The following is a 19944-nucleotide window of genomic DNA, read 5'->3' on the forward strand; positions in this document are numbered from 1 at the left end:
TGTGAGACTAGAACAGTGAGTTTGCTTTATGTTGCAAGCCTTGCTCATCAGTAGCTAATTATCTCTTTATGTCTCGACACAGTTAACCTTTCTGATGCCTTTCCTTTCGTACATCTGCATCTTTGTGGTATTTTTGTTTTCCTCATTCTGTCTCCATTTTCTGTTTTCACAGAGAGTTTACCTGCTGCTCTTTTTGCCCTGTCTCAGGGTAATTTCATGACACATTATTAAAGTTGAATAAAATATGAGGAAACCACTGGAATCTGGTACATGGACCAGCTGTATTTGGAAGCTCTGTGGTGACTTGTTTTGCAGGCTTATGTGTGGTTATGGGTTGGAAATACCTAGAGTAGTCTGAAAGTTTGCAAGTAAGACTAAGAATAGTGTGGTGAAGTAGACTGAAGTTACTGTTCTATTTCATCTCCTTTTTATTTTATTGTTTTTCAGACTTTCTTTTTTATTCTTGCCACTTTGATGCATAGAGGTCCCTCTTCCTTTTTTTGTAAGAGTTAATGACTTACAAAGCCTTTAATGAGGCCACTTAATTAGGAACAATATCGTTTTGGTACACCTACTATGTAGCTATGAATTAGTACTCTCTAGTGTAGTGTTGTGGTGGTGTTTTTGTTTTGGGTTTTTTGTTTGATATAAGAAAGGTGTTAAGTGCTTGTTGTCTTTTACTTTCTTGCAATGTTGTACTCCTGTTTTTTCCTGGGCAAGTCAGGCAGACCTAACGACTATAGCACGGGAAGTTGGGAAGTATGAGGTGGAGACTCCTGAGTAACTGCTTTGCTTCCCTGTGTTCTGATATGCACGCTCAGCAAAGTAGCCATGAGTGGTGGAACATGAGAATTCAATACCTGAAGATCATGGATATCTGTTGTATCCATCAGTACCCACAGATGCTTGAATGTGCTGTTATATTTCTTTTCACAACTTTGAATCAGAACTTACTGGGAGGTTGAGACAAGAGCTGAGGGAAATTATAATGTTGAGAGCATCTCTGCCCAGTGTGTTCTTTGAAACCTTTCTGTCCTTCATGGGAGTGGCTTTATTTTGACCTCTCTTTCCTTCCGGCACAGAGGAGTCAAAGCTGAAACTTTGGCTCCTGACCCACGGAGAGACTAGCCAGGAGTTAGGAAAGAGTATAACTAATTTTCTAGCAAACTGATTTTTCCATTGTTTCCTGATTTCATGTAGTTAAGAGTTCCCAAAACCCTGTCTGTGAAAAAGGCTTTCACAGTTTTAAGTGTTCAACAGTTTTGAAATTTTTACGTCTTAGTTTCTATGAGTATTGAGTGAACAGTGTTCCCCAAATTGTGTTCCAAACTCACTGGGGTAGTGGATCACAACTTTGCTCTTCAGCCCATCCTTCATACTGTTATCATATAGGGGTTGGTTTCCTTGTGCCTGTGTGTTTTATGAATTGGTTGGAGATTTTTTGCCCTGTAGGGACTTAGAAGAGACTTACCAGTTATTTTGTGTAATTGCACATGATTACATTTTTCTGATTGTCATCCTATAATGAGTTTAGGTTTTTTCTGCAAAGAACTTTCACTCTTTGCTTATTCTTATGAGAAGGCTGATCCATGACTGCTTAAATATTGGTAAAAAATACTAGGACCAAAGCAGTCTGTTCATTTCCTTTGGGAAATGCTGATGTAAACATTCTGAGTGAGTCCTTCATATAAAATTTCCATACCAGAATACTTGTCATCCTTTAGCTAAGAGTCTGAATATTAAGCTGGCAAAACTCGTATCAAAGGATCCTTTTAGCAGGGAGGGTTATTCACTAAAGTCCAAATTCTGCAGAGACAGATTTAGAGCTTGGTACTCTTAAGAACAATTGTTTTGGGGTATATGTTAATGGGCAAGATTCTGTAATTTAACTGCAGTTGTTTGTAGATGCAGGAATCAGTATATGAAATTCATATTTTGATGTTAACAAGATGTTTTGGTTGCTGTTAACAATCCCTGGCTATGACAGTTGTTACAACATCAGGAAAGCATCAACTGTTTATGCAGAGTCCTAAAATAAACTGAAATGATGTAACTTTCTTCATCTAAACTAAATTCCAGGATCTCTGATTCTTTTCAATCAGGGAAAGGAATCTTAAGATATTTCTTCACCCAGTAGATTAAAGCAATAAAACATTTCAGACTATTTAGTTTTTGGTATTACTGCTTAGTGTTGTTCCACAGGAAATTCCATTCATCAGTCACAGTGTAAAGCTGCTGGATTGCCCCTGAGTTGACCAAGTTTTCATTCTTATTTCTAATGTGTCCTGTCTGCATAGGAAACGTTTTTAGAGGCTGCTTTACTTCTTATGCCATCAAATTGTTTCAATTTGTATTCAGTTTTCACTTGTTTATGTAGTAAACAATTGTTTCCTTATTAATAAATCTCAGTATAGAAGGAAGCACATGAAACTGTATGAATTTAGGAAAGAGGGCAAAGCTAAAACACACTCAGGATATGGTTGCCCACTTACTTGTATATGATAATCTGAGATCAACTGAAGTTAGTTAAAAAATTTCTGCAGTACAGAGACCTCCTTTGAGCAAGTTGCATGTTATTTAAATATTTCTTTTCCTGGCTTAGAAAATTGTTTATATATGGCTAACAAAGCAGGAAGTAATCCAGGTGCTGTCTAGTTTATACAGTTACTGGTATATGAAGTAAGGGACAGCAAAAAAGGAAAGAAAAAAAGTGTAGGAACAGTCTATGTTGAATAAATATCCTTATTAGGATGTTTACTGGTGGATAGTGTTCTTGAACTACTACTGTGTGTTCATTCAAGACTGCTAGTACTCCAAAAGGAGTTTTACATCCTTGCCATTAAATGTCCAGGACTTCTGAACAGGGGATAGTTTCTCCTTGAAAGTTTTTGTAATGAGGATTGAACTCAACGTTAGGAAGAGAATGCAAGCGTAGTTAGTGTGGGATTCAGAGTTGGAAACCTTCAAGTTTGGAGTTTGAGTCCTTTACTGTTAATACTTAATTCAGCTGTTCCACTCCTCATATCTGGGTCCATTTAATTTAAGGACTATATGTAGTGTGAAAGTGGCATCTTGTAGGATTTTTCAAAACTTGTGAAATTCTGCAGTATGGTTGAGCTAATAATCTTTATCATTAACCCATTTTCTTTTTAATGCATCCTTAATGACTGCTCCTTCTTCTGCTGTGAAACCATAATGCATATTAGCTGTTAATTTGGAATTCATATAGGGCATTATCATTTCATCATTGGAGAGTTGACTTGCTCAGGATTTGGAATGTTCTTGCAGATTTTCTTTGAGCTTTAAAAACCTTTTTTAAAGTAATTTGCTCTAATGACATACTTAAGACCTTCTATTTTAATACCAAAAACTAATGGGATTTTAACCTTAGTTTATTGTAACTGAAATGTAGACTTAATTAACTTTTGAACTTTTACTAAGCTGTAGATAAGTCTTAATGTGATTTGTGTTGGAAGTATTTAGAGGTTTGATTTAATTGGCCAGATACCTGCCTGTAATTGCATGCAGAGGAAAAATCTGATAAATTGAAGTAGTGTTTTTGTTCTAGTTTAACAAAGCTTTTCGGGTAGTTTCTCTGAAAAAAATTATTAGTTTCAAGGCTTGTGGGGTAAAAATAGGGTGTTTGTAATGGTGGTCTTACTTTTAAGTCATCTTTCATGTCTCTTGGTTTCAGTTTTCTCTGAAAATGTTCCAGCAAGACAAAGTTTTTAAAGTATTGCATTCTTCTTTATCTAAAAATACAGCATTTCTGAAATTTGGTCCCTTTCTGTAGATCCTGAGTGTCTTCAGCCTTCCTATACTGTAATGCCTTTTATCATTTTGCTGGGCTTTTGTTCCTTTCATTTGGTGTTTTTTATGCACACAGAAATTTGGATTTAATGAGTCTTCTCTGTTCTTCCTTTAATAGCTTGACTTTGAGGGAGCACATTATCCAATGTTTAGATGAGTTTGATGTATTTTTCTTAAAAGCTTTATCACACAAATAAACAGGCATATGCTCTCAGGTTAATGTATGGTTTGATTAGATTCGTGCAGTTTTAAAGAAAAACAGCAGTGAGTATTTTCAATTGGAATGTTTCTGGATTTTACTAGAATTATGTAATGAGTGGTTTTTTACAAAGACATTACACTGGATAGCACGGGCCATCTTTACGTTATCAGATGTACTTCTTCAGGAATAGACAAGGAAAGGTTTAAGGTCTTTTATGGCATTTGATCTTTTTTTTCATTTTAATCCGTATCCTGACTGAATGGGAAGTGCACTCTGTACTTGTACAATTTATTTCTCCAATGTTTGTCTTGCATTCTGAAAAAAGGAAGGTGTTATTAATAAAGAAAAAAGAAAAGAAAGGAAATTGAGACATATGCTTGCATCCAAAGTCACTGTTCTACCATCAAAGGTCAAATTTTTGACAGAAGTGAACTGTCAGAACATTAAAGTGTCATGGAAAAAATATTGTCTACTTTTGTTTGTGAGGTACTTAACCTTGGGTCAGTGTGCTAAAAAAATGTTGGTCTCTCTGCTATTTCAGATTGTATCCAGTTTTAAAACTACAACATCAAGGGCAATCTGTCAACTGGTAAAGGAATATGTTGGCCACAGGGATGGCATTTGGGACGTCAGTGTTGCCAAAACTCAGCCAGTGGTGTTGGGAACTGCATCTGCTGGTAAAGTTTTGTGTTGCTTGAATGTTTAGAAAATTCTTATTTAGTTCCTAAGCTGTAGCAATTAGAGATACAAAGCATGCTTGAATACTGAGCTCCACACTGAAAGAGTCCTTTTAAAGTAGTTCTGTAGCTGGAAAATTCTTAAAATTGGAATTTCCTTGAACTGCATTTAACCTTTAGAAGACTCAAGCATCCTTGTTGGTCTTCTTAAAGTATGTACCAGTTCACTTCCATGCAGGTCACTCCTTCCTTAGCAGCATTTTGGATGGTGTGAATGGGTGGGATGGGGAGCTGCTTTCTTGGAAAGGTCCCTGGCACAGAATGCCCTGTGTTTGGATACAGAGATCCCTGCAGGCTTTCTATCCTGGCTGTAGAAACTGTAGATTTGGTCATTGTTTGCATAGTCTTGTTTTGTTGCACTAATCTGGCTTTTGCCTGAGGACACAGGGGCAGCTAAAAATCTTAATTTTCAGTCCTTTTTACTTTACAAGATTCCTCCCTTCCCACTTGAAGAGGAACAAGTACTAATGAATAAATGACTAAATTAATTATAGTACTAAAAATCAACCTAAACGCTTATGTAGTTTTGGAAAATTATTAAGGAAATAAACCATAACCAGATGGTACTGACTGGACTTGAGTATTATGGACCAGAAACCTTGGCTTCATAAACTGAACTGTTACAATTTTTATGTGCCCACTGAGAGGCACATTTTGTCTTTGTGTGGGACATCTTGTCTTTGTTCTGATTTAATTTGGAAACAGCCATTCTCCAATTCAACATTAAAGTCCTCCCCACTTACGTACTTATCTGTTTATTTTTGGGTGCGGCAGGATAAAGGTGTGGCATTTGGAGTGATTTCCTTTTGAAATAAGTTTTTGTAGTGCTCTGCAGTGACCTGTATGCATTTGGGAGTTCCATGCAGGAAGTAAATAGATTGTGCATAGACTTCTTGTTTGTAGTGGCTGCCTTTTTCACCATGGGGTGCTTTCTCTGTGCTTCCTGCATCTCATAATACACAGTTGGAGCGTTATGCAGAAGTACATAACCAAGTCAGGAAAAATATCAAAAGTAGAATTTGCCTTTCAATGCTTTCTGCAAAGTACCCGGATTAGGACAACACCTTTACATTTTTGGGAAGATGTGTATTAAGGTATAATGATAAGAAACTTATATTTTATATATAAAGTGGTAATCAAGAGGATTTGGTCTGTTCTACATGTAAAATCTATTTCATATGGTATGCTCTCCAGTTGAAGATAACTTGTTTGTTAGGGTTAAAAATTAAAAACATGCATTTGTAACTATTCACAACTACTTAATTTTTGTAGATCACACTGCTATGCTGTGGAGCATAGAAACAGGGAAGTGCCTTGTCAAGTATGTGGGGCATGTTGGATCAGGTAAGATAAGGCCTGTTGTGAAAACTGGGAGTGGGAAATGTGTTTTGGACAACTGCAGAAATGTTTATTGTAGTTTCACTTGCAAGTTTGCAAACCCCATTAACAAGTCAATTGTGAAGTTCCACTAATTTTCTTACAGAGCATTTTGCAGTATGATTCTTTCTTGGAGAGGCACATTAAGACAGTTCTGCAAATGCTAAATGAATAAACAACTCCATATAAAGAAATTTACAGGCACAGTTACGACACTCAGAAGTTAAATGTCAGAACTCATTGAGGTCTCATGCATATGCAGAACAAGAGAAGCTTAAGTAATCAGAAATTAACTGTCTTGCAGGATGTGTTATATTTAGGATACAAAATCCAGATCATGGGTGAATATCTAATTGCACTTCTTTGTTTAAAACATGACCTGTATATAATTTGCTGCATCATATTAAATTATGATTGTGTTTTGAAGACAATTAAATAAATATAGGCATTTGTCTTCCTTTATATCAGTATGAATATTTCACAAACTGTTTTTTAAACCCCTCTTTGGGTGGAGTGGTGAAGTGCAGTGAGTGTTTTTGTGTTAATCTTAATTTTTTGTGTCCAATTTGACAAGAACTTGATAGTCCCCTTCTATCTCATAATGGGTTACAATATAGGATTTTATAGACCAAAATTTGAGAGGTTTTCCATGGCTATAACTTGCTATTGAGAATTGAGCACTTTGAGTGATCATACTCTGGAATGGAGAGTTATGTACCCTGAAGATGAGAAATGCAGTTACTGACCAGGAATGTTTGCTCAAATAGCTCAGCACGTCACATGAACTTTGTGGCAAAATAGAATTAAGTTCTCCAGAGAGTGGTCAGTTGCTTCAGCCATGAGTTCTACTTTTTTTCCTGCTATATGACTTCTAGTTCCTCCAGCACAAAGATAGATGCAGATAAACAACTGGCAACACTTTAATTTGTTCACATGTCTCAGGTTGTGTGTTGCATGGACCTTTAGCTTCTATAAAGCCATGTTTAAAAGCTTCAGTCCCTTGCATTGTCATGCTGATAGTTTTCTTTTAAAATTGCTATTTGGATAATCATGAAGGTAGTAAATTTTAACCTGTACTTAAACAGTTGTGTTTCAACAGAAAAAAAATACAGATTATACTGTATGTAAATTTTATATAATCACATACATATAAAAATATATTAGAAACAATATATTTTTCATTTATTAAAACATTTTTTTTCTTGTTTGATAGTTGATTTGAAATGATGCAACTGTGCCAGCATTTGATGCAGCATTGATTAGTTCAGTTTAAGGAGTGTCTTTTCAGGCTCATTACACCACACTCTGCCAACAACATAAGAATGTATTTTACTTGTATGATTGATGCAAATTCTTTCTTGAATTGAATCTTATACACTGAAATAAAGAGCTTTGTAGGTTGATAGAATTCATGCAGGACTATTTTAAATCCATCACATTTTGATTACATATGGTTGCAGGACTGAAATCTGATTTGTGTTATTTGCATCAAGTGTTCAAGCATTTGTTCTTGCAATCCTAAGTAATAATCAGAAAGTTGATGGTCATATATAGTCAGTTTTCATTAAGTTAGAAGTGATTATGAATACTTAAGTTCTCTTTATGGAAGTCCAGAGCATTACCCCTGCAAGCTTACTTATGATTATTTGGATGGGGTTTATTTATCCTCTCTAACATGAACCATTTGTACTTGATTCAGGAAATAAGGTGCTAGAAAATATATGTTGTATAATCAACTATAACTGCTTTCCTTGATATTATACCTTTATCTCACCTAAGGGATTACTATAAAAAATTACATAAAGGTGACTTGGTTTTTCAATGCTTTTAAGACAAAACATTGTGAAAGAATTCATTTTGTATACTACCTAAAAATTTACTTTGTTTCACACAGTAAACTCCATAAAGTTTCATCCCACTGAGCAAGTGGCTCTTACAGGTATGTAAAAATTTTGCATATGCTGAGTATGTTAATCATGGTAGAAAATAAGTGTGATTTGCCAGCATCATTTTGGCTGTAGCCCCTCTCCCTGTTGCATGGTCAGTATCCTTGTTGATTGCTTTTGTATTTCAAGGCATAACAAATCAGAGCTAGATCTCTCCATCAGTGTTTGTCTTATCATACTGTCATTTATGCTTACCTGCTCTAAAACAGACACTTAGAATTGTGCATTAGAATGTTGTGGGATTTATCCCAGAGTACTGAAGGAACTAGCAGATGTTATGGCAGGACACTTCCTGATTGTCTGCTGAAGGTCTTGGGAGACTGGGGAGATCCCTGCTGACTGGAAGCCAGCCAATGTTATTCCAACATGAAGGCTGTGGGGAAAGACCCAGGGAACTGCAAACCATTTATTCCAGCCTCAGTTGGTGAAAAACTTGTGGAGATTATACTGGCTTCTACTGAAAGGCATTTAAAGAATAATGCAGTCATCAGGCACAGTCAGCACAGGTTTTTTGATGTCTTGCCAGGATAAGATCACCCTCCTAGTGGATGAAGGGAAGGTGGTGGATGTAGTTTTTCCAGATTTTAGTAAGGGGTTTGATGCCATGTCTTTCAGCATACTTCTGGGAGCATTGGGCAATGAGTATGAAATGAAATTTAACAAGTTCAAATGCTGGATTCTGCACCTCCAACTGAATAATGTTGAACATAAGAATAAGTTGGGAGAGGAGTGGCTGAAGAGCAGCCTGGCAGCAAGGGCTCTGAGGGTGCAGGTTCACAGCAGGCTTGACGTGCCTGTGGTGTGCTTGGGCAGCCCAGAGGGCAAACCTCATCCCAGGGTGCATCAGGCACAGCACAAGCACGTGGACAAAAGAGGTGATTGTCCCCCTGTATTCCGTGTTGATGCGGCTTCTCCTGGAGTACTGTGTGCAGTTCTGGGCCCTACAATTTAAGAAGGATGTGAAGGTTCTTCAGTGCATCCAGAGGAGATCAGCAAATTTGGTGAAAGGCCTGGAAGGCATGTCCTGTGAGGAGCAGCTAAGGAGTTTGGGCTTGTCTCTTTTGGAGAAAAGAAGCCTGAGGGATGAATTCATTACTCTCTACATCTGCCTGAGGAGGGGATTTGGAAACAGAGGTGGTGAACTCTTCCTTGCTAGGATCCAGTGATGGGATGCATAGAAATGGTTTGGAGCTGTTCTGGGAAGGTTTAGACTGGACAGTAGGAAGTATTTTTTTACCAAGAGGATGGTTAAGCACTGGAAGAGGCTTCCTAGAAGAGGCTGTCAGCGCTTAAGAGGTGTTTGCATAATGCCCTTAACAACATGCTTTAACTTTTAGTCAGGTCCGAAGTGGTTACAGAGTTGGACTGGATGATTACTCCAGTGTTTTGAGAAACAGCAAATGAAGAATGGCACCTGGTGGTGTATTAAATGCCTTGTCCAAATACTAGACATTGTAACAATGGAGACACTCATGTTCTGACATGTAGTATTTGAGTGGATGTTTTACTGTAGAAGTGATTAATTTGGTAGCTATTTATATTTTGCATAACCAATTATGTTCTTAATCAGTACTGAAGCCAGGACAGAAAACACTGATGTTGAGACTTGCTTACTATAAAGCTTATAATGGTATCTGTTAACAAAAGATGAAACTCAAGACAGTATTGCCAGATGTAATGTTAAAGCTTGTTTTTATTGTGCATGGAACTGCTCTTATTTAGTTTCTCTCTCTTTTTACCCCTCTTCTCCCTGTGCAGCATCTGGAGACCAGACAGCTCACATTTGGAGATACATAGTACAGTTGCCTACACCTCAGCCAACTGCAGACTGCAATGTAAGCAATCAACTCACCACAACTAAACTAATTGCACAGCAGTTTCATCAGATATGGGTTTTATAATAAGACTGAATGTTAAATTTATATATAATTAAGAAATTACATGATTTCAGGTTTGCCAAAGGTGGGATTTTAAGGTTTTGGTTTAACAGCTATATTTCAGCCTTTCTTATGAAAATAGTCTTGCTTCTTATTTTCAAAGGTGTGTGGTGTGGAATAGAATTTGCAACTGCAAGTAGATTAATTGGCTTTTTGTTCAAGGTAGTAAATGTATAAATAAATGAACAGATGAGTAATTTTTTGGCAATAATTCAAACTGCAAATAATAATTAATTTCTTTTTAAACTAGTTGAGTTCTTTTAGCTTAACTTACTGAGTCACCTGTATTAGCTATAGTTGCAGTGAATTGAAAATTTATTGAAAAGACTTGCAATTTTGGCATTTATTTAATTGTATCTTTATTAATTTCTAATTGACCCTTACCAGGATACATCATACTGTCTGATGTTGTTGTCCCCAGGCTTTTATTTAGTCAGTAATTACTTTAGACTGTCAAATATTTATTATACTTAAGAGCACCCTTAGAAAATTGTGAAGACAAACAGATTATAGCATGAGCTTCTCATTAAGCTAAGTAGGGCTGTATAATATGAGATAGATTTCTAAGTGGAAAATATTTGATCCAGTTTATTTGATTTGGCATTTCTATTTTGAAAAAAGAGTACAAATGTTATCTTTTTCACATCCATAGAACATAAAAGTGGTTTTGTCTTGTGTAAGTGAAAAAGGGATGCAGAGACTGACGTTTCATAGTTAGCAAAAAATTTATTTTGCATCCAGTTTACATGAGCACTGTATTATGCCTGTGTATTGACCAACAGACAAATACTGATGTAATGATTTGATTTCAGTGGATAAAAATATGTCTGTAAATGATTGTCTTCGTGAAGATTGAAATAGTCAGTGTCCTTTTGGGTGCTTCCTACCTGCTTAAAGATTGAAAGGAATAATGGCGCTTGATCAATGTGCTGCAATGAAACTCCAGGGTAAATACAGTAAGGAAATATAAAAAAGACTTACCAGATAGTAAAGGGGACAAATACTCAGAGCTAAAGAGTTCAGAGGAGATTTTAAAATGAAGTAGAATCATGGAATCATTTAGATTGGAAAAAAACTAAGATCATCAAGTCCAGCTGTTAACCCAGCACTGCCAACTCCACCACTAAGGCATGTCCTTAAAAACCTGCAGGGCTGGTGACTCCACTGCTTCTCTGGGCTATGTGTTCCAGTGCTTGGCAACCTTGTGTGAAGAAATTTTTCCCCATAGCCAATCTAAACCTCCCACTGATGCATTTCATCTTGTTCTATCACTCGTTACTTGGGAGAAGAGTCTGACCTCCACTTGGCTACAACCTCCTTTCAGGCAATTGTAGAGAGTGATAAGGCCTCCCCTGAGCCTCTTTTTCTCCAGCCTGAGCAGCACCACTTCCCTCAGCTGCTCCTCACAAAGTTGTTGAAGTAGTTATTAAAACTGCAGTTAACTCGCTGGTTATATTCCTTGAACTAAATTTGTGATAATGAGTACCTGACTAGGATGGATGCTGCAGAATGAAGTTACACACATTGACATTAAGTGTATTGTGAAGAACTTACGCTGCAAAATGTAACTGAGAGACATTCCTTCCCTTTTATTCTTAATCTTTTTTTCTCTTGGTTTTATAGCAAGTGTCTGGAGAGGATGAAGTTGAGTTCTCAGATAAAGATGAACCTGATGGAGATGGGGATGGTTCCAGTGATTGCCCCACTGTCAGAGCCCCGTTAACTTCACTGAAAAGCCATCAGGGAGTGGTCATAGCAGCTGACTGGCTTGTTGGGGGGAAGCAAGCTGTGACGGCATCGTGGGATAGGACAGCAAATCTGTATGATGTAGAAACTTCAGAACTTGTCCATTCTCTTACAGGTATTTGTTCACTCACAAAAAATTAAATTGGTGGTTTGTTTTCATATGTGGGATTATTTGTATGTACCAAAACATTGGGAAAATAAGATGTTTCTCTGGAGCATGGCATAAATGTGTGCAAGACTTAAGTGGCTGCTCAATGTGGTAATAGTTTCTAAAAATACCACCTTGTAAATCCCCTGACCATGAATTTGTCTTCTCTTAAGCTTGTGATTTAACCAATGAAAGTAGTTGTTTTTAACTGAGTGTTGCACCCAAATTTTAGTTCTTGCAAAATGCTTTTGCTGTGTTTATGGCCTATTAAGCAGCAATAACCTACACTTCTTGATACGAAAGTATTAATGTGGTTTTTCCCTTCAAATGCAGTCCCAAACTTTTATAGCAGTACTAACATTAAAGTTCAGAATGATCACTGTGCTTCTAAATTTGGGGAAAAAATTAAAAAATCATCAGCATTTCATTCCAAGTGTATGTAGAAATGAAAAATCTTACTTTCATTGCCTTCCATGTTCTCATCTGTGATTGCAGGGCACGACCAGGAGCTCACACATTGTTGTACACATCCCACCCAGCGCCTGGTGGTGACATCATCACGCGATACCACCTTCCGTCTGTGGGATTTCAGAGATCCTTCTATCCATTCTGTGAATGTCTTTCAGGGCCACACAGAGTAAGTGACAGTTCCTTCACAGGTTTTACAAGTTCCAAAAGTATAAATGTATTTGGTTGCTAATCTGAACGAAACTTGTTCCAGTGCTCTTTTTGAGGATTAAGTTCATTCCTGTTCTTTGAGGCTGATTTTCACAGAAACCCCTTACTGTCCTCCTTCTGATGCAACACAGCAGTACTTAATTTCCAAAACAGCAGCCAGGGCTCTTGGTGTGTAATTGCCTATATGGTAAGTCTCAATAAAAGTTGTTATAATTAAAGGTGATTTAAGGTATGAGTTGTTTTTGGCATTGGTTATGCCTGTAGTTCAGGGCTGTTGCTGTGATGCAGTGGATTGAGCAGATTGTCTGCTTGTTGTGATACTCACTGTGAAATAAAGGTTACTTCTTTGGAACCAGTGGAACAAAAAGCAGGATTAATTTTTACCTTTTAAAGCTTCTAATTTGTACATAAAGTAAGAAATTAAAGTAAGAACACTGATGGCCATGTTCTGTCAAAACTGTGGTTTTGATGTAACATTTTCAGTTACTGATTTAGGCTTAACATTATTATACTGACTGCTGTTGAAAATGGACAAATGTAGTCCTGAGAATCCGTGTTACAATGCTGAATTATCTTTCTGTTTAGCTGAGCTTTAGTACATGGAAAATGCAGGAGTAACTTGGAAATACTTTATCCCAGAAAGCAAATCTTTTTTTAAGACTTTGGAACTTCTTATGATTTCTGAGCTTGACTGTTTCAGAAGAAATTCCATATCTCTTCAAAATAAGACACGATTGTTAGTCCTAGCTCAAAACAAAAACCATAAATATTTATTCAGATTTCTGTTTTTTTTTAATTCAAATATGCAATTTGTATTGTCACTGAGTTTCAGTATTCACTTTTTCATTTCCTCAGCTATTGGCTAACTATATATAAAGTAAAGCCTCTTTAAACTCCCCTGCCCCCTCATCTTGATAAATTATTTGGGGCATCACAATCATCTCTTATAAGTAGCCATCTTCTCCTGACAGAACAATAACCTTGATTTTGTAGCCTGCATCCTAGAATTGTTTCATGCCATCCCTTTTGTATTCTTCTATCACTTTTTCTAGAATGACTTGTAAAAGTTGGAAGGTTTTTGTATCCATTGATATTTGCATTTTTTTCTCAGCTAATTACCTGCTTAGTCCCAGGATGTTTTTACAGAGAAGGGATCAAGACTGACTCATGTTTTTCCATATGTTTGTGAAGACCAAACGATGTTGATCTGGTGTGAGGTGCAGAGTGTAAAAGCTGTTAGCTTGTGTTTTGGCCTCCATGACTGAGACCTATAAACTAGGAGGGAGTTTATTTTTTACAAATGGAATAGACCTTGTGCAACCTCTTCAGTCACTCATTCCAGCTTTTAATCATCTTCGTATCTCCGTTGCATCATCTGTCTCCATTTTGTTCTTTGTATGTATGTGTTTTCAGATTGACATAAGTTTTTGCACTAAATATACCCTAAATTTAAGGGTGTAACCCCTCTTTAAGGGTCTGACTGTACTGTTCAGTGGCTAAGGCTGCTGATGTCTGTTCTGTTGAGGAGGGTGAGTGTTCGCTGAGGATTGCAGTCAGAGCAGAGATGGGGAGAGGAATTTTGCAGTCCAGGCATACTTTGAAGGATTTTATTTTTGGTCCTTTATTGTACTGCCCAGTGGCAAAATATTTTTAGATTAGTCTCTAATCAATGCTGTAACAATCTCCTCATGTTAAGCAGCATAGAAGAAACTGTTGACTGGAAAATACATACACAGAAGACATTTTTTTGGCTTTCCTGAGTGTCTCTTTGAGTAATTTGCCAAGTTTTTAATATTTTGATAGGCTCTTGGCATCAATTCTGTAAATTGGATGTTACAGTCATTAACGCTGATGATTTAAAGTCCTCAGCCGTAAGTTTTAACAGCCCCTGGCTGAGTAGCACCTGATGAGTAGCTCTGTGGAGCTCACAGAGCAGCGATTTTTTCCCTGTGTATTTCACCAGATCAACTCTCTTAATACGTTAAACCGATATAATTAGGTGCCAAACATCTCAATCATGAGGCCAACATAGCGTGGGTTTTGTGTGCTGCAACACAAAATCTTTTTCCATCCGAGATCCTTTCTCATGGGGGCTGCACAGCACGCCCTGGCCGGCAGGTGTCAGCACTGCTACGCTGTGTGAGCCGCTGATTGCTGAAGAACTTGGGGGAGAGTGTAATTCCAGCGTCCTTTTATTGCCCTTAATGAGTTATCGAGTTAAAATTATAAGTGCTGCTGATGGGTTTAGACACTACAGAGTCCTGTTTTATGCAGAGTATGTTTTTATAAAGGTAATTGGCATAAAAAATTGAAAAGAGTTGTTGTGTATTGTTGTGTACTATAATGTATAAGAGATTATTTGTATCTTAAGTGGACTAAGAAATCACCTATTATTTTGGTGTTCTGAGCATATGGATAGCTGCTTCATTAAGAACAGTCATCTACTAGTGTGACAATTTAAGAAAATATATTCTCTTCCAGTAAGGCCTGAAGGAATTGTTGTGATCAAAATATCTGTCTTTGAGTTTCTTGCACTGATACCTGTTTTGAATTAGGAGGCAATTTGGGGAGAATTGTCAGCTGTATCAGGTTATTCCAATGACAAAGATTTCAACTTACCACTTGATAAATTCTGTACATTGCTTATTTCAGTGTTTAACTTCCCTGTTAAACTTTTTGTGCCTCCCTAGTGTGTGTTTGTAGATCTTAAGTTTTGCTTCCTGTATTATTGATACAAGTTTCCTGTATTTTCTTCTGTACAAATTACCAGTTCTTATTTACAAATTGCCTATTTTGCCTTGAAGTGCATTTTTGAATATATTTTTAAATTTATGGACGAAGTATAGTACATTGCTAGTACTTTTGCATGTCAAGTCTGCATTCAGCCGAATCTTCAAAGTATCTTGAAGTCCTTTTCGAAATTACATCTTCCTGTGGAAGTTTTCACATCTGTGAACATCTTGTTCACATTTTTCTTATATATGACTGTTACGGTTTAGTGCATGACTTGTTTGCCTGTGTCTTGCTCACATAATTATAAAAGTACCTTGTCACATTTTGTTTTAGGTTTGCCATGCCCCCTGTTCATCTCACTTACTTATTCTCTACTGAGTAGAAATAGATGAAATGATGTGGAAGTAAGATTGATGTTTGTGTGAATATAAATCGTTGTTGTTGTCTGGTTTTGTGTGTGCAGCAATGGAATTTGTATTACTAGTGCTGTTAATCCTCAGTCACATCCCTCTATGAGGAGTGTAACAGAACCCTGGGAAGAGATTGCATCTGTGTTGTAATCCAGACACTAACTTGATGCATGTTTAATTGGCTTCCTGAGGTAGAACCTCCAAGAGTAGTACTAGGGACTCAAATTCCAATACCTTTTTTCCAGCAGATACTCCTTTGGAATACATGTTTGATAATATATAGCACCAGCTGTTCTTCTATTGAGAAATTATTGCATTTATTATTGATTAGAACTCTTCAAATTGAACTAAGGTTTTGTGCTGTGGAGCAAAATGGTTCTGGCATCTATCTGGCAATTTTCATTCCAGCTTCATTTCTGCTTTTGTTTTTCAGTGCCTGCACAGCTCTGTCTTGTTGGGGCTGTGAAGGCCTTTCTTTCCCAACACGGTGTCCTAGTTGAATGACTGGTGTTGACACGCTCTTGCATATGTGCTTGATGAGTATTTTTGTCCCTTTAAGTACTCTACATGTGCAGAGGTCTGTCTTGATGTGTGGAGCCTTCTAAAATGTTCATGTTGGAAATCTTCACCATTTGTAACTTAAAAAAATAAATATTAGTCTGTACAGGTCTAGTCAGGTACTTCACGGATTTTATACATTTGTTCTGACAACTTGGTAACACTAGAAATAAAATGGCAACAGAATGCTTATTAGCTAGGGGATTAATAAACAGCTTTTAAACTGAACAATGATTTTGCTATATATTTGTAGTATGCTGATGCTTATATACTGCTGATGAATTACTTGGTACATAATAAAGGGGTTTGTTTTGTTTAGTAGCCATTTTGTTTAGTGCTTGGGGACATCTATCATTTATCCACAAAAAGGGCTGCAAGCAGGACCCTGGCAACTACAGGCCTGTCAGCCTGACCTCCGTGCCTGGCAGGGTTATGGAGCAGATCATCCTGAGTGCAATTACACAGCACCTTCAGGGTGGACAGGGGATTAGACCCAGCCAGCATGGGTTTAGGAGGGGCAGGTCCTGTCTGACCAACCTGATCTCTTTTTACGATCAGGCGACCCACCTGGTGGATGAGGGGAAGGCTGTGGATTTGGTCTATCTGGACTTCAGCAAGGCCTTTGACACTGTCTCCCGTAATATACTCCTGAAAAAGCTGGTAGCCCATGGCCTGGACGAGTGTACCCTCTCCTGGATTAAGAGCTGGCTGGAGGGTCGGGCCCAGAGAGTGCTGGTGAACGGAGCTGCATCCAGCTGGCGGCCAGTCACCAGTGGTGTTCCCCAGGGGTCTGTGTTGGGTCCAGTCTTGTTTAACATCTTTATTGATGATTTAGATGAGGGGATTGAATCCATCATCAGCAAATTTGCTGATGACACCAAGCTGGGAGGGAGTGTCGATCTGCTGGAAGGCAGGAGGGCTCTGCAGAGGGATCTGGATAGACTTGAGAGATGGGCTGATTCCAATGGGATGAAGTTCAATAAGACCAAGTGCTGGGTCCTGCACTTTGGCCACAACAACCCCCTGCAGCGCTACACGCTGGGCACAGAGTGGCTGGAAAGCAGCCAGGCAGAAAGGGACCTTGGAGTACTAATTGACAGGAAGCTCAACATGAGCCAACAGTGTGCCCAGGTGGCCAAGAAGGCCAATGGGATCCTGGCCTGTATCAAAAATAGCATGGCCAGCAGGACCAGGGAAGTGATCCTTCCCCTGTACTCTGCATTGGTGAGGCCACACCTTGAGTACTGTGTTCAGTTCTGGGCCCCTCAGTTCAGAAAGAATATTGAGGTGCTGGAGCGAGTCCAGAGAAGAGCAACAAGGCTGGTGAAGGGACTGGAGCACAAGTCCTATGGGGAGAGGCTGAGGGAGCTGGGGTTGTTTAGCCTGGAGAAGAGGAGGCTCAGAGGTGACCTCAGCACTGTCTATAACTACCTGAAGGGAAGTTCTAGCCAGGTGGGGGCTGGTCTCTTCTCCCAGGCACTCAGCAATAGGACAAGGGGGCACGGGCTTAAGCTCTGCCAGGGGAAATTTAAGTTGGATATCAGAAAAAAATTCTTTACAGAGAGAGTAATCAGGCATTGGAATGGGCTGCCCAGAGAGGTGGTGGATTCACCATCCCTGGAGATTTTTAAATGCAGATTGGACGTGGCACTGAGTGCCATGATCTAGTAAAGGGACTGGAGTTGGACCAAGGGTTGGACTCGATGATCTTGGAGGTCTTTTCCAACCCCATCGATTCTATGATTCTATGATCTCTCTTTAAATGCTTGAATAAAAATATGCAGGGCTTCCAAGTCTGGACTTGCAAATACTGTCCTTCAAAGAATAAAATGATGCCTTCAGAAGCAACTTTGGGTTGCTATCCTTAAGTGGATATCCTTGGTTAATACTCCTTGATTGTTCTTCATATAGTTATGCACCCACCTTGTCATGGTAATTAAATGCGTTTTTGCCTTAAAATAAAAAAAAATGTGACTGGGTACTTTTGACCTAGCCCGAAAAAATCACGAAGTTTGTTTACTACTTTTCAAACTCACTGATCTTTGTGGCTACGTTGAGCCAGTGCATCAAGCATGAATGTATGTTAGCTGTGGAATCTGCATCTTTGTGTTACTTTCTGGGAAAACTTGGGGAAAAAATTGTGGAAAGTGAGTCTTATGTTATTTCTTAGAAAGAGCTGAGCAAGGTGGCTTGTAGCTCTTTTGGACTACAGCATATTCCTTCTCCTTTCACTTTGGTTGTGTGGCTGTAGGAGACCAGAAGGGAAAGTTCCTGTTCATTTGCTGCCTGAATATCTCTGAATATGCAGCTGGATGGTGAGTTGCGCTTCATCCTGAGAACTTGAGAAATTAGAGAACTGCAAATATGTCTTGTTTCAACTTTTCATTTTCCAACTCCAACACTTTCTGGAAAAATCTCAAAAAATGTAAAAACGATTAAGCAGCTGCTGATTAGGATGCTGGGCTGAATTCTGGCATTAGTGAATTGAGAGTTAATGTCAAATTGGCATTCCATTTTGAGAGACTAATAATTGCTTTAGTTTTGTGGACATTCAGCTTTGCCAAGGGCAGCTGGTTTTCCCAGATTCTTGATTCTGCAATTCTCATACCTTATGTATGTCTGCCTTGAATATGTTGTTCTTGAAAGAGCAGGTAATGGTGAGGGCAAGGGCCTTTTCTTCAGGTAGCAATGTTGTTGGACATCCCTGTTGGAAAGTAATCTTGTTCTAGATGTGCTCAACATTGCAAAGTTATTGCTGGGTATTCTTATTCAGCCATGTTTTCTTGGTGAAGTTAAAACATATGTAGTGATGCCGAAAGGGTTTTTATTCTGATTTTCACATTTTGTAGATTTTAGGAACACAGTAGTTGTAGATTTTTAGAGGGTTAATATTTCTAACAGTTTAAGTTTAATGCCTTTCTATCACTACCCCTGTCCCAGAACAGGGAGCTCAAATTCCTTTAGTTAATTAATCTTGTTTAGACTCCTTTCCAAGGTAAAGAGCTGAAGGATATCAGAAGGCCTACAGAATGAAACATAAACACAGGTCAGAGTGACCCAAAAGCCAGAATTGGATGAACTCCAAGAGACCTTTGTGTGCCTGAGGAAGAAGAGCTGATGAAGACAGAGGGTCCTGACGACCCCAGACCCAATTCCAGGGGGTTGGACCAGGGGTGGGACTGGGGCTGGACTGAGAAATGTGTAAAGCAATGATTGGAGGGATCTTATTATAAAAAGCCATGGAAACAAGAACTGAGACACATGCATGTCATCCTGTATTCCTGTGGGCTGTAGGCCCTGTATTATTAAAGGACCTTTACTTTTTATTTTACCCTACACTAACGTGGCTCGAAGTCCTGTTTTTGGGGGGAAGGGTCATTCACGGCATCAGTAGATGTAGTTGTAAAAATGCAAGCTTTGCACCTTTGACTAAAAGCTGTGCTTGTGCTTTTAGTCAAAATTTTGTGCCAAACAAAATGTAACAAGTTGAATGCTATCAGTGGAGTTTGACCAATTTAAAGCATCTGTTCTTTTCAAGATAGTCCTGTTCTTGCTTCAGCTATTAATGTGATCAGTGATGCTTTGTCTACCATTTTTCTGTTGTTTCTCATCAAAGAGTGCCTTAGGCATTTGCCATGTGTGGATATCTCAATCCAGCTTCT

At 38.3% G+C, this 19944-nt stretch overlaps 1 protein-coding gene across 2 annotated transcripts in view; it reads left to right on the forward strand.

Moving 5' to 3' along the window:
* WDR37 (WD repeat domain 37) overlaps positions 1-19944 on the forward strand; it is a 47591-nt gene that overhangs the window by 16204 nt on the left and 11443 nt on the right. For both annotated transcript variants that reach the window (XM_071560065.1, XM_071560066.1), the window contains 6 exons: positions 4554-4689; positions 6022-6093; positions 8021-8065; positions 9831-9907; positions 11633-11870; positions 12399-12540. In XM_071560065.1, the coding sequence (XP_071416166.1) occupies positions 4554-4689; positions 6022-6093; positions 8021-8065; positions 9831-9907; positions 11633-11870; positions 12399-12540 (710 nt within the window). The remainder of the gene's footprint in view (positions 1-4553; positions 4690-6021; positions 6094-8020; positions 8066-9830; positions 9908-11632; positions 11871-12398; positions 12541-19944) is intronic.

The sequence above is a fragment of the Pithys albifrons genome, chromosome 7 (genome assembly GCF_047495875.1).
Source record: "Pithys albifrons albifrons isolate INPA30051 chromosome 7, PitAlb_v1, whole genome shotgun sequence".
NCBI classification, from domain to species: Eukaryota; Metazoa; Chordata; class Aves; order Passeriformes; family Thamnophilidae; genus Pithys; species Pithys albifrons.